The sequence below is a fragment of the Chelon labrosus genome (genome assembly GCF_963514085.1).
Source record: "Chelon labrosus genome assembly, chromosome: 12".
Lineage (NCBI taxonomy): Eukaryota > Metazoa > Chordata > Actinopteri > Mugiliformes > Mugilidae > Chelon > Chelon labrosus.
In genome coordinates, this window is record NC_140345.1 from 17,930,300 (window position 1) to 17,943,022 (window position 12,723).

A 12,723-nucleotide genomic window follows, 5' to 3' on the forward strand; every position below is an offset into this window, starting at 1 on the left:
AATTTCCTAGGGAAATCTTGAAGGTGCTTACTTGATAATTTTGCAGCGTTCACTCAAACTGAAGATGGCTTTACTCAAGATGATAATTAACAATGAATCAAAATCCAATCTTAGTACTGTTCAGTTCAGTGACAGCAATTTTCTTTGTCCATTTTTTTCAAAAAAGACACACAGGATGTCGGAAGTGGACGTAGACAGGGTCGTCTGATGGTGAGTGCACAGTTATTTTCATCTTCGCTCATGGTCTTCAGAACTTTTCAGACAATGTGTGCATAAAGAAGTGCTGTAATAATCTGGTGGAAATTATTTCTGAAGGCTTTTTTCTTACAGCAAATTAGTTAGTGGTAAGTTAGGCATGAAGGCTAGGCTTTATTTTTTTTAAAGTCAATCTTTAGAGAATGTAGTTTGATTCTAATGCAATTCTTCCCACTATAATTTTATACCTTTAATTGTACAATTGATGATGAAGATGAAATTAATAGAAAATGGGGCCAAAGAATCCAGTTGAGATGGTTTGAAATATTAGCAAATGTAACTAAATAAAACAGGACAACTAATGTTGATGGATAAGGACTAGGCTTTCTTCTTTGGCCCCGTTCACATCTGATATTAACATGTGTCTGTTTGCACGTAGACAACTATAAGGACGTCACTTTGCATTAGAGTGGCCCTTGTGATCGGATCTCTGCTGTTCCTGCTCTATATATGCAAATAAACACATATTATTCACTGATACGCAGTAATGTCATGGCTGTAAACAGTTTTAGTAAAGACATCAAACTTTCTCTAAGAAAAGACTATAAAATATAAAACATACGCTCGTAGATCCTGATCGATCCTGTCTCCGTGTCGGGGATAATTTAGAATCATAACCAAAGTTACCGCTATTTTGCAGCACCGCTCTCTTACTTTGGAAACCCTCATGAGGATCCTGCTGCTGTGTGTAATAAACTCAGAGCAGACACTTCAGCAAACAGCGGGAAGCATCGAGCTAAACTTCAGCTCATGTTAATGTTTTTGACTAAACCCAGATCACCTTTCATCTCTGGCCAAAACTCTGCTTATGCAAAAGACATCAGTTGAGTAGGTGGTCCTTCAGTGTAGCTCAGGACACATTCTGTTGACATTAATAAAACAATGGCCCTAATGCACCGTGCGTCCACTTACACATGTACTTAAACAGGATCATTAGTTCCAGTCCTGCAATGTCTTGTAGGATTAAATAGTTGTACAGAATGCCCAAAGGTCACATTGTCCCATGTTTTAAATGTAAATGCCATGACTATTGTACAAAATCTGTTGAAACAATTAATGAGCCACACTGGCTCACACCACATGACAATCAATAAGGGTACTTGAGTCTAATTGAAGTGAGTCCCATTGCGCCGTAAAATAACTGTCATTACCGGCAGGTTTGTGCGTCCAAACTGTGCCGTGGTAGCTATTATTTTACCCATCTCATCAACATCAAGAGTTCAAACGTGCTGCTGCAATAAACTTGTTAGCCAGTAGGGGGTGCAGGTTGGACTTTGAACTGCATGTCTGAAAGCTGCTGGTGCTCTATAACCAGAGGACACCGGCTTGGCTTGTGTCTCTCACACTGTGTATCTTTTATATTATTTCAGGGTCTCGGTTCTTTGGATGACGATGACCCCAACATTCTTCTGGCTATTCAGCTGTCACTCCAGGACTCTGCCATGGTAGGAGGCGTGTCCAATCATGAGGTTATTGCAAGCGAAGCCTCTCTTGGTGCGATTGGCACCTCCTTGCCTTCTAGGCTGGAACAGAGTGCTCCAGGTGTTGAGGTCCTCCACAGAGCTTCTCTAAGCAGCTCAGAATTGCTGGAGCTTGGAGATAACTTGGCAAGGCTTGGCAACATCAGCAGCCAGTACTCTGCTGCCACTGGTGCTTCCATCTCCGTACAGCACCGTGACAGCCATCACAGAGCGTACAGGGCTTCTGTACCCATACCGGTGGCTGCAGGAGGCAGCCACTCGTCGACAGGCCTCTTCTCCTCTTCCACTGACACTGACTCAACCACGTGCGGCAGCCAAGACCCATCCTCATCCTCCGCCTTGGCAACAAACGCTAACCTGCTGGGCAATATCATGGCTTGGTTCCACGACATGAATCCTCAAGGTATCACCCTGGTACCCCCAACGTCCTCTGACACCGACTCAAACCACGGAGGCGGAGAAGGCTGCCTGCAAGATGATGATAAAGGTGCAGTCCTCTCTGAAAACAGGAAACCTCAGGAGGTGATGGCAAATGTGGGTTTCTGCTCTCAGAGACTGACTGACACGGAGGGCAAGGAGTGTGCTGTCGCAGAGAGGCCGACTCAGTTAGACCTAGCGGGGCTGGACACCATGCCGCTACCTTACATGGCCACCCTCGACACAAGTAGAGAGCCTGCTGAGCGCGGAGGCTCGAAGGGCTGCAATGTCGAGAGTCCGCAATGTGACTCTGTGTCCGATCAGCTGCCCAGCACCAGCTCCTCAGAGTGGGAAGATCAAGTGCACTTGGTGTGATTTGAACGGCTGAGATAGGAAGGAAGTTTTTTTTTTTTTTTAGAAGGCCAAAAACCACTATAGATTGCAAAATAAGTTTAGGAATATGTGTAGCAGTCCAGAGGGAATGTATAAAGAATGTGCCAGTCAGACTCGGCTGGAAAGTGGAGGAAGTAGTATTTAGACTCCTAATTTCAAGTGCAGTCAGATCCTGCGTTTACTATATTGTCCTCCTGCGAAGAAAGCACCGACTAAAGAGGTCACATGTAATTACCACTTTCAAGGAGACGTCTCCTAAAATGGATCCTGTACTGATAAAAATACAAATAAGTCTTTTTTTTTCTTCCACTGGAGTAAAAGCCTACTGCATCAGTCTGGATCGTTGCATCGGTCCGAAGGAGACGTTTCATCTGTACATAGCGAACGTTAATTAATAATTTGCTCCGATATTGAATCAGTAGGATACAGGCTGAGAGATAGTTCTTACTCCTGTCCATATCTGCCTGCCTACTTAGAAGGTGCCAAACACTGATAGCAAAAGCACAGTTTGCAGTCACCAAGTGGATTCTTTCAAGCAAATTGTGCCTGCCTATTACAATCTCAATGACTCAGATAAATGTGAAAGTCTCGAGCCATATTTTTATTTGACATTGCGGCCGAGTGATGTGTTCACATCTCACTAGCTAAAAGCTGTAGTGTGCTGTGTGTAGTTTTAAAACCATAATGGTTGTGTACTTTATTATGTGAAACATTCACATTCAAAGAAAAGAAGAAAAAAAAAAAAAGATTAATTATTCAACTAAAAAGCAGGTGGCCTGCTCGAAGACATGTCAAAATGGACTTGGTAATGGTTATTCATCTCATACGCACTTTGAATACGAAGTGCTTCAAAAACAACTAAGTCTGACGGGCCCAGAGGGGCCGCCGCTCAGTGTGAGTGGGTTCACACCTTTGTGACAGCATACTCTGAATTCCATTGCAGCTCGTCTTAAATTAATGTTTGAGCACCGCAGCTGAACGTGGAGCGAGACCGACTCCAGTCAACAGTCTTGTTTAGAAAACAGCAGCGAAGGCCGGTGAAACAGATAATCAGGCAATCACATTCAGACCTGGGTGAATTCATTAATCAAGCCCATGTCACTGTAACTCATCTCTGGGTCCTGATTAGGTGTAATAACAAGCTAAGCCTTCTCAGATCTCTGCAGTTGTCTGCGGACTGCAGGGCCACGCATGGAGAATTCATGAATGTGTGTAACGTTTGAAACGGTTCTCTACGGCGTTAGACATACAGTGCCTTCGTGTCAATCACCAGTCTGTTATTCAGTTCTTTCTCACATATATTTTTTTTTGGAGTGCTAATTACACAGAAAGAAAAAGAAAACACCTGTTACCTTAAAGTTATTTCACATAATGTTTATAGTGTGCAGACATGAGCTCTTGATCTTTTTTAAAAAAAAATATTTGTAGCATGAGGCTTGTTGTTGGTCATAGTGATATTATAGTCATGGATAAGACAGATTTTTATATGATTTGGTAAAATAGATTAACGTCATACTTTTAAACTTTTGAAAAAAGTTTTTTTTTTGGTGCAGTAAGTTTCTTTCCCTTCATTTCGGAACAGCTGTTTTTTCCTGTGGTTTAGAAACTAAAATCACTGTACTGACTCTGGACTGAGCTGACCTACTGTTTGTGCTATTATACATCTTACCTGAAGACACTATAATGAGCAAAGTTGCAATATAAAGTAGGTATTTATTTGAAGTCGAACTGATCCACTTAAAAATCATGAATTGTGAATAACCAATGTGAAATAAAACACACTGATCGGTGTTCCTTTGAGACTGTACAGACTAATGTCTGACTGAAGTTGATACCCCCCACCCGTACAGACATATAGAGCAACATTACATCTAAAAAAAAAAAACAGTGTTTGCTTTGACAAGTGTCTTTAAGTTGAGTGCCATACGGTTAATGGAGCTAGTGTTGTTGAACTGGTTTGATGGAAGTGTGTTAATCAGAGGAGATGACCCCTTTTTGTTCTGTGCATGGAGTGGATCTGAGTCTATATGGAATTTATACTTTGTACTTCACCTGTGACGCGCAAGTGATTTATTTTAAAACGGCATATAATCATTTTGTAACTCACTGAGATTTTCTATTGTAAAGCGACTAATCCTTGAAATGCTATTTGCACTTTCATAGTCTATACTTGATACATTCCCTCTTTATATGAAAAATGTTTGGTGTGTGATGCCAATAAACTTATGTGTCGGGTTTTACCTTGTGGTTTTGTGCTTGTGTCCGAACACCATTTCCCTTTCATTAATCACAGAGGAGAAATATCGGAGCAGCCACATGGTTTTATGGGCATGGTTCTTCTGACAGTTTCTGACTTTTATTGGAATCAGTTTTGGCTTTTGCATTTTAAAGGTTCATTTAAACTACAGGACCGTGAGGAAAATGTCATCTGTGGTTTAGCGGGATAACTTTTGTAAATGCGGTTCAGATAACAGGAAGGCTGAGCTGCTTCTGTTACCATAAATATGAATTTGTAGCTGAGTGACTGAGTCAAACCATAACACCATCTTAACATAAATTACTAAACAAGTTCCAGGCAGAAGTGTATGCTAGTGCAATATATGGAAAAATACTTCCCTGATGCATGACAATAATATGAGCTGTATCTCAAATGCAATCAAGAGCATAAATCTTAATTCAATATGAAATGCGTGTTTATAGGAAGAGTGTGATTGTTTTAGGAGGCCTGTCATGGAGGGTCAGCGGCACAGTCCGATCAACTGCAGTATGAAGAGGAACAGCGAGACGATGTCCAAATACAGGTTGAGCGCAGCAAACACATACTCCTCGGGAGAGACTTGGTACTTCCTGTGTTTCCCGCCCAAGATGAGCTGAGTATCAAACACCAAGTACTGTAGACAAACAGAGACGAGATGCTTCAACGCTAACGGCACCGATGTCTGAAGGCTTGCATGTTTGTGTGATGAAAGAGACAGATGATTACAGAAACAGTTTGAAAGAAAACATTGATTTTTGAGGGATGGGACTGTGCGGATTAACAAGCCTTATAAATAATCAGGAAGTCTGAGTTGTGAAGCTGAAAATAAGCAGCGACTTGTCGCTCGACAGCCTGTTCAGCTCTGTGTGCAGCCGCAGTTTGTTCCACCGGCTGACGGGATGGGTCACAACATTTGCTGTTAATGCCAAAGGCACACAGAGAGGTGGCTGAGGAAATGAAGCCCACTGCTGTTAAGCAGTGCATAATTGAAATTAAAGGGCACGAGGACATCAGACTCTCTCTCTTTACACTAACTACCGTGACACACGCTGGTGGCAGGCTGCTTGGCCCTGGGATCAAATCTTACATCACATATACTCACTTGACATTAAGTCGTCTTTGATGATGGTTCCTTTCATTCTTAAAGGTCGTTTTTATTCTATTTTATATTCAATGTGTGCTGCACAAATACGTTTTCTGTCATGCAAGTTGGAGTACACTTACTAAAGAAAACAGCAAGGTTCCCAGGCAGGCGTACGTGATGTAGACATACTGAAAAGGAATCAGACACAAAATCAATAGAATCATTCAGCGACATGACTGACTTTACACGGTGTATTTGTGATTTTTTTCTTCTACAAATATGTAGTCCCCGTTTAAAATGAGACAGTATATTCTATCTAAAGACACAATAATAAGACACAATAAGTCTTTAATCTCTTTTTCCATTGTAGTTTTTCTGATGAATTGATGGTGGAGACTGATAGAGAGTAACTCAGTTCCAGTTCATTTTGCCTCCTGTAGAATTAGCACAAAAATCAACAGTAGACATACTTCTGTTTCAAACAGCATTGTACATTTAGAGGCATCAGTCTGAGATCAGTGTAACTCCTGAGAGGTTTGAGCGTGCACGCTTTCTTCTTTATACTCTGCTTAGCACACAGGTCAGCACTGAAACATTCTGAAGAGAAAAGCTACGAGGCTGTGTATATACTCTGCCTGCCTCTAAATGCACACGGGCTGCAGTTCGTTTCAAACAAGATTTCAGTGCAAGCTCACGTGTAAACACAGCAGCTCCTTGATTTACCTGTGATCGCAGGATTGCACAGAGCAACGCGAATGAAAAGAGGGTCCAGCCAAACACCCACAGGCTGCCACTTGCTCCCGTGAAGTCCCACTGTTGTCAGAAAAGAGAGAGGCGCTGAATGTGACGCGCGTTTCAAACAGAAAACAGTAGACGGCATATCTGTCATTCCTATAAAAGCCAGGGCGCTCAAGGTCGTTCGCAGCTTTTTGCAGCTTGAAGAGCCGCTGGTGACGAAACAATGAAGAAACATCAACACACAAGAACATCCTAACAGTCCTGGATATAATGTTGCTGGATAATTAATCAACACACCGCGTGCAGCACGGCCACGGAGGAGTGGAGTGAAGGTGGCCTTTTGGCCTGCGCGCCCTTTTCAGAGCGACAGGAAAAATATGTCAGTTCCAACAGCCCAATCAGTCACACTGATCACCTGAGGAGCTATGAGCCGAACACGTGAGGCGGCCCCGTATGACATTTATATCACAGTGACAGAGATCAAATCGCCCAGTGCACAGAGTGAAATGCAGAGCAATATGTGCTGGAAACTATAAGATGAATGTGAAGTCGTAACAAATGAATAAGTGTTTGCAGTGGCTGCTCGCTCAGCCATTGAAACTCTATTATGGACTGAAGGTACGGTCACGTTTACACCACAGTATGTGCTCCCTTCAACAACGATCAGAGCTGGTATGTTCTCACCTGCTTGTTTGATTTATCCAATCAAGGCAGAAAGAATAAATATCTGAGGAGGACTTGTCAAACGCCAAACTTCATTCTCCACATGCATCAGTGAGCCTCGGCCACCCATTTACCACTTTTCCTAACTTGGACAACTTTGGATGGATGCTGACCACTGCAGACAGGGAACTCACCACGAGAGCAGCCGTTCTGGAGATCCTCTGACCCAGTCATCACAATTTGGCCCTCGTTAAAGTCACTCAAATCCTTCCCTTGGATATTTTTCCCACTTTTAACATCAGCTTTGAGGATAAAATGTTCCCTGTGTATCCCACCCACTGACAGGTTTCCATGATAATGAGATAATCTGTGTTATTCTGTCAGAGGTCAAAGTGATTGGCTTATCGGTGTTGTCATATACTGTGTAGTTAATTTTATCTCCCATTATCAGACATAGCAAAAACCTCAAATTACATTTTCTGTGCCAAAAAGGAGCGTCATGTGAAGAAGGGTCTTTTCTATTAACTCTAACATTTTTTGCTTTACCGGATCGTTAATGGTGAAAGGAGACGAATTAAAAATGAAAGCTGCAATCATTTCTGAACTCGGATCTACGGTAAGAGCCTCAGGCAGCACGGTGACAGCACAGACAGAGGTTTAACTCCGTCTCACCTATGGACATGAGGAATTAGCTTGAGTGACACATACACTGATCTCAGCAGTAATCGCAGTTTCGCCCGGACAGCAAACCCCAACAGACTTTTTAAACTTTGCTGGTGGAAACAGCAGACGCTGCAGGAGAAGACCTGGCCAGCAGCTGGGCTTAACGCGTTCCCTTCGACTGCACAGGAAACACATCTCAGCGTGCGGACATTTACCGCCGACTGCATAGCTAAGTCGCCGCAGTTTATGAAATTTCACTTTGGGCCGCGCTGCAAGCCGTGCTCAAAGCGCGTGACAGATCTTACCTTTGACTGCATGGCAAACAGAGTCAGGGAGAAGGACACAAGCGCCGTCGCTCCCACGGCCCACATAACTGCTTCGGCTTCAAAGAGCCTGCAGAAAGAAATATCAAACTGATGTGCAGTGGGAAAGAGGCCTCATGTTAACATGTCTAGTCAGGAGTCGGCGGGGGAGATTTGGGGAACAGTGGGGTTCTCCTCTGTTAAGAAAGTGGAACAATACTTTTTCATAAAATAGTCAGTATTATGGGTCTGAACTGCAGCGATAGCAGAGACCCCACTGAACATGCAGCTCATTATGTATGGCCTACATCCACTTCCTGTCAGTTACACATAGAGTTATCGCGGTATCCTATAAATATGATAATTTGGATGTATTACTGATAGTCAGACCTCGACAGATGCCTTTTCTGACAAAGTGACGTGCTGCCAGAGAAGAAATGTCTCACGGATGGGAGAAGGTAACTTATGTTTGCTCAGGCAGCAGTAAACAGAAATTGGTTTTGAACTATTCAAGGGGCTTCGGATTTATTTATCTTCAGCCAAAAACAACCCCCGAAAATGTGATTCCGCACGCCTTTTAATTTGACAAACCCAGGCAATGATAACGTCTTATCTGGTTCTGATGGCTTCATAGCCCGGCATTGGATGCGCAAATCAGATATGGATCAAATGGGATTTATTATTGTGTAAATGAGCCGGCACCAGGTGGGGACTCATCCGCAAACACTCACACCGACAAGGATCCGAGCATCAGGCCCTCTGCTACGGTCTGAGAGGGAGAAGAAGAGAGAGGGAGAGAGAGGGAGAGACAAATGGAAAGTAAATACATGACAAAAACAAAACAAAACAGTGGAATAGAGCAGGTGTGGCAGCGGTTTAATTTGCTGCCTGGCTGGTACTGCCTCTACTCACAAACAGGCCCAGGGCAATAAAATTGAGGGGGACTTGACGACGGAGGTTGTCACAGCAGGACATCATCACAATGAGCACCAACACCGCCACCCTGTTTCACACAGAATTTAGAGTGTATCGTAAATAGCAAATAAACAGCCCGTGAGGAGAGAGAGAGAGAGAGAGAGAAAAAATAATAATAAAACAATGTGTTCAGTATGTGAATTCATTATTTATGCAGTGTAGCAAGTAGTGAGTTGGGACTCAGACGGTTTGTGAATTACGTGGATGTGTAGATGGTTAAAACTAGAAAGTATGCCGCATGTGTATAATATAAATGCATGAATGGATGTTTTATTCATGGCTTACATCATTGTGTAGGTGAACCAGTAGTTCTCCCACGTCCAGCTCCTCAGTGTTTCCCTGTTATAAAAAACAAAAAAAGAGAGAAAAGGAGGGAGGGTGTTAAATGGAGGTGACAGAGGCAGTAGAATGATTTTATTAAATATTAACAGAGGACAGAGTGTTGTCCACAAGGGAACTGAACACAATTTATGTGAAGAAATGGCTGTGGCTGCTTTCTACCACATCCATTATACAAAACATAGGGAGCTTTCAAACGAACGGTTGCAAAAACATAAAGATCTTTATTGCATGCCACCTCACAAATGTATAATGATTCAAGCAGTTTGCTGGTTTCAGGTTCAGATCTGCGTGCGGGCGGCTGTAATGCCAACGCTCAGCGATGATGGGTGCTTTTACACGCTGACAGGCCACACTTAAGGTGGATAGATGGACGGGCGCCTGACACGGATTCGTCTCTTTTTGGGAAGGATCCCGCTACGGTTGTGACGCAGACTCACCAGTAAAGAAAAGCGCAGATGATCCCGACGGTCACCAGCAGCTGAAGCAACAAGATCAAGTACACCTTCCTTATGAAACCTGTTCAGTGTAAAAGAAAGACAGAGCCAGACACAGTGTCAGGGAAGACAGATAGAAAAGGTAGAGAGACGGGAGAAAAAGACAACGACAAGTAAAATCTGCCAGGGTGGAAGCAGCCAGGCAGGTAGGGCTGTTTATCCAGCGCACCGTTTCGAAATGCCTCCGTTTTTGGCAAACCTGTGTTTCATCCTCTCATTTGAAATGATTTGTGTTGTGTGGGAGGTGGAGAGCTGAGGCAGGTTACAGCAAGGATCAGGGAACAATTTTCAATTCCAAATCAATTTCCAGAGAACACCGCAAAGCAAATGAGGGAGTAAATATTGTTTGTCCCTCCTCGGCTCTGACCAGGCACACAAAAACATTCATTTTTCTCGCCTTCTGTTTCTCCGGCTGTTTGTTTGTCCCCCCCTCCCAGATTAGCCCTCACCTCTTCGTATGGCACGATCGCTGAAGACGTTGTTCTCTAATTCTTCAGAGTACCCAGGTGGAGCTTCATCGTACTGTTGGCCATTTTCACCTGCTGCTGCTGCTGCTGCTGCTGCTGCTGCTGCTGCTGCTGGGCCCCCAGAATGGACCATGTTATCGTAGATGCCAGGAGGGGAGACCACTGCAACGTTGCCCTTCCCCACCTACATCATCATCCAAAGCAGCAACAACACAGGAAGTTCAAACTACACTTCTTCTACTGAATTCTTAATGTTCTTTTTGAAGCAAGTTAATGAAACAAAATCAGTCATCCATGCTTAATTAATTGTGCGCTTATCATCGTTTCTCTATCAAAGGCTGGCTGTATGTGATATTCAACATTAAACTCAAAGTGAATAGAAAAAAAGAAAAGTGGTTTTAGCTCACTGCCTCGCTCTATGTTTTCCCTTTAAGGCCAACACAAATGGTTCAATGTTGCTACTGACCTGATAGCTCATCCCTGTATAAGAGCTCTGCCCATAATCCTGAGGGCTGTACGGAGGAGGGTGAGGTCCATATCCTCCATTACTAGCGCCATTAGTCTGGTCCATTCCACCAAAAGTTGGCAAATCTTTTTCTCGACTGAGGCACAAAACGGACAAAAGTATAAATGTCAGACTTTCAAGTAGGCTGAGGTCGTGGCTGATACACAAAAAAAACCTGTTTCATCAGTGCTGTTAAATTGGCAAATGGTGGCAATGTCAGTGTGGAACAAATAAACGGGTAATTACAAAATGATGCATCACACAAATCACCAAGCCAGCCGTGACTAACGTCCATAATTATGGCCTTGCACCTCGATTTAATAGCTGTATTTTTAATGGCCAAATAGGTTGTAGTTAATTGATCTCAGAGGAAATTCAGCTGGCATCAAAAAGGAAAGGGACAATAGTCATGGATTCTATCCAATATGTGGGGAAGATTTGAGAGTGACAAGTTCGCTTTAGGGTCCCTGGTTCTGCATTAATCATTCAAAGAATGAATGCGGAATTAGCCACACAGCGATTGACGCCACATGATGTAAAGCAATGGCAACTATGACTGTGAATAAGAGCCTGACACAGAGTACAAAGACACCGCGGCACTGCACACAGAGCCATCCATCGATTAATGAATAACAAAGTTCACTTTCTGTGATATAAGTCCTCACTAATGACTTGACAAATAAAAACACTTTTGTCGACTTCTTCAGCTCCACTCTCCGAACTGAAACCCGGAGTAGACAGAACCAGAGTGAAAACCTGAGAAATGAAGTGGACTTTGTTTCTGTTCGCTTACACAGCCTGAAAGGTCTGAACATCAATTCTGAGATATGAGGAACAAATTGCCTTTTAAAGTGTGGTCTGTGTCTCTCGAGTCTTTAAAAGTGATTGATTGCTGTTTGACTTGGGCCTGTTCTCATAAAATCAATTAATTACAACTCAGATCCATTATAACGTGTCTTACCTCTGCTGTGACGCCCTGGAATCTGCTGCTGCTGCTGCTGCTGCTCTTCCTGCTGTGTTGCGTGGTTCCCTTTAGGGCAAAGTCTACCTGCTATCAGCTGGTTCCTAAAGATACAGGACTTTAGCTCTAGGAGGAAATGATGTATCCCTCATGAAGCTCAAGGGGATATTCAGATGAGGTTCCAAAAATGTTATTACACCAACAAGGCTTGCACTTTGTCATGGCAAATCATTCCTTTATCTTTTTTTTTTTTTTTTCTTTTTCCTTTGACCGCCACTGATCCACACAGGCCTTTAGAATGACATAACACTTGTGGTTCATGCACTTCAATAAAAGTGTGTTTAAAGTTTCCATTTCCTGTAATGATATAACATTAATTTATTTTCTTGATGCGATAAGAAATGTGGCACAGTGGCAGCCTGGGAAAATCCCATTGGCCTGTCCGGTTCACCTTGGTTACACATTGATAGCACCCTGTTCAAGGAAGCTGCTCAGTGACACAACGACCAGTAAATGAATGTACCTATCAACCTGACCTATACAAAGGGATTATAAATACTGAATCACACCCAAGGAAGAATAGCTGAAGACATACTGTATGCTGGAAATACATGAAGTAATGTAGGTCAATACAGTCTTAGTGCTTCTCCATGGAGAATTGCCACTGGAAGGGTTACACTGAAGCCTTCATCCATGAATCAGAAGCCAGTCTAGCAGGAATCTATT

The 12,723-nt window shown here is 43.0% G+C and overlaps 2 protein-coding genes across 4 annotated transcripts in view; one reads left to right on the top strand and one right to left on the bottom strand.

The window, feature by feature from the left end:
- The window catches only part of LOC311497430 (ankyrin repeat and IBR domain-containing protein 1-like), a 30,961-nt gene extending 25,904 nt beyond the window's left edge, over nucleotides 1-5,057 (top strand). For all 3 annotated transcript variants that reach the window (XM_084557740.1, XM_084557741.1, XM_084557742.1), the window contains 2 exons: nucleotides 167-210; nucleotides 1,626-5,057. In XM_084557740.1, coding sequence (XP_084413866.1) covers nucleotides 167-210; nucleotides 1,626-2,528 — 947 coding nt within the window. In that variant the 3' untranslated portion in view covers nucleotides 2,529-5,057. The remainder of the gene's footprint in view (nucleotides 1-166; nucleotides 211-1,625) is intronic.
- Nucleotides 5,058-5,060: 3 nt separating this feature from the next.
- Nucleotides 5,061-11,514, bottom strand: LOC311497431 (protein lifeguard 1). The gene is made up of 10 exons (XM_084557743.1): nucleotides 10,998-11,514; nucleotides 10,514-10,715; nucleotides 10,008-10,086; nucleotides 9,514-9,567; nucleotides 9,166-9,256; nucleotides 8,985-9,022; nucleotides 8,257-8,344; nucleotides 6,611-6,700; nucleotides 6,028-6,075; nucleotides 5,061-5,437 (listed from the first exon to the last, which is right to left on the bottom strand). The coding sequence occupies exons 1-10, from the start codon at nucleotides 11,100-11,102 to the stop codon at nucleotides 5,285-5,287; spliced, it is 948 nt and encodes a 315-aa protein (XP_084413869.1). The 5' UTR covers nucleotides 11,103-11,514; the 3' UTR covers nucleotides 5,061-5,284.
- Nucleotides 11,515-12,723: the final 1,209 nt, after the last annotated feature.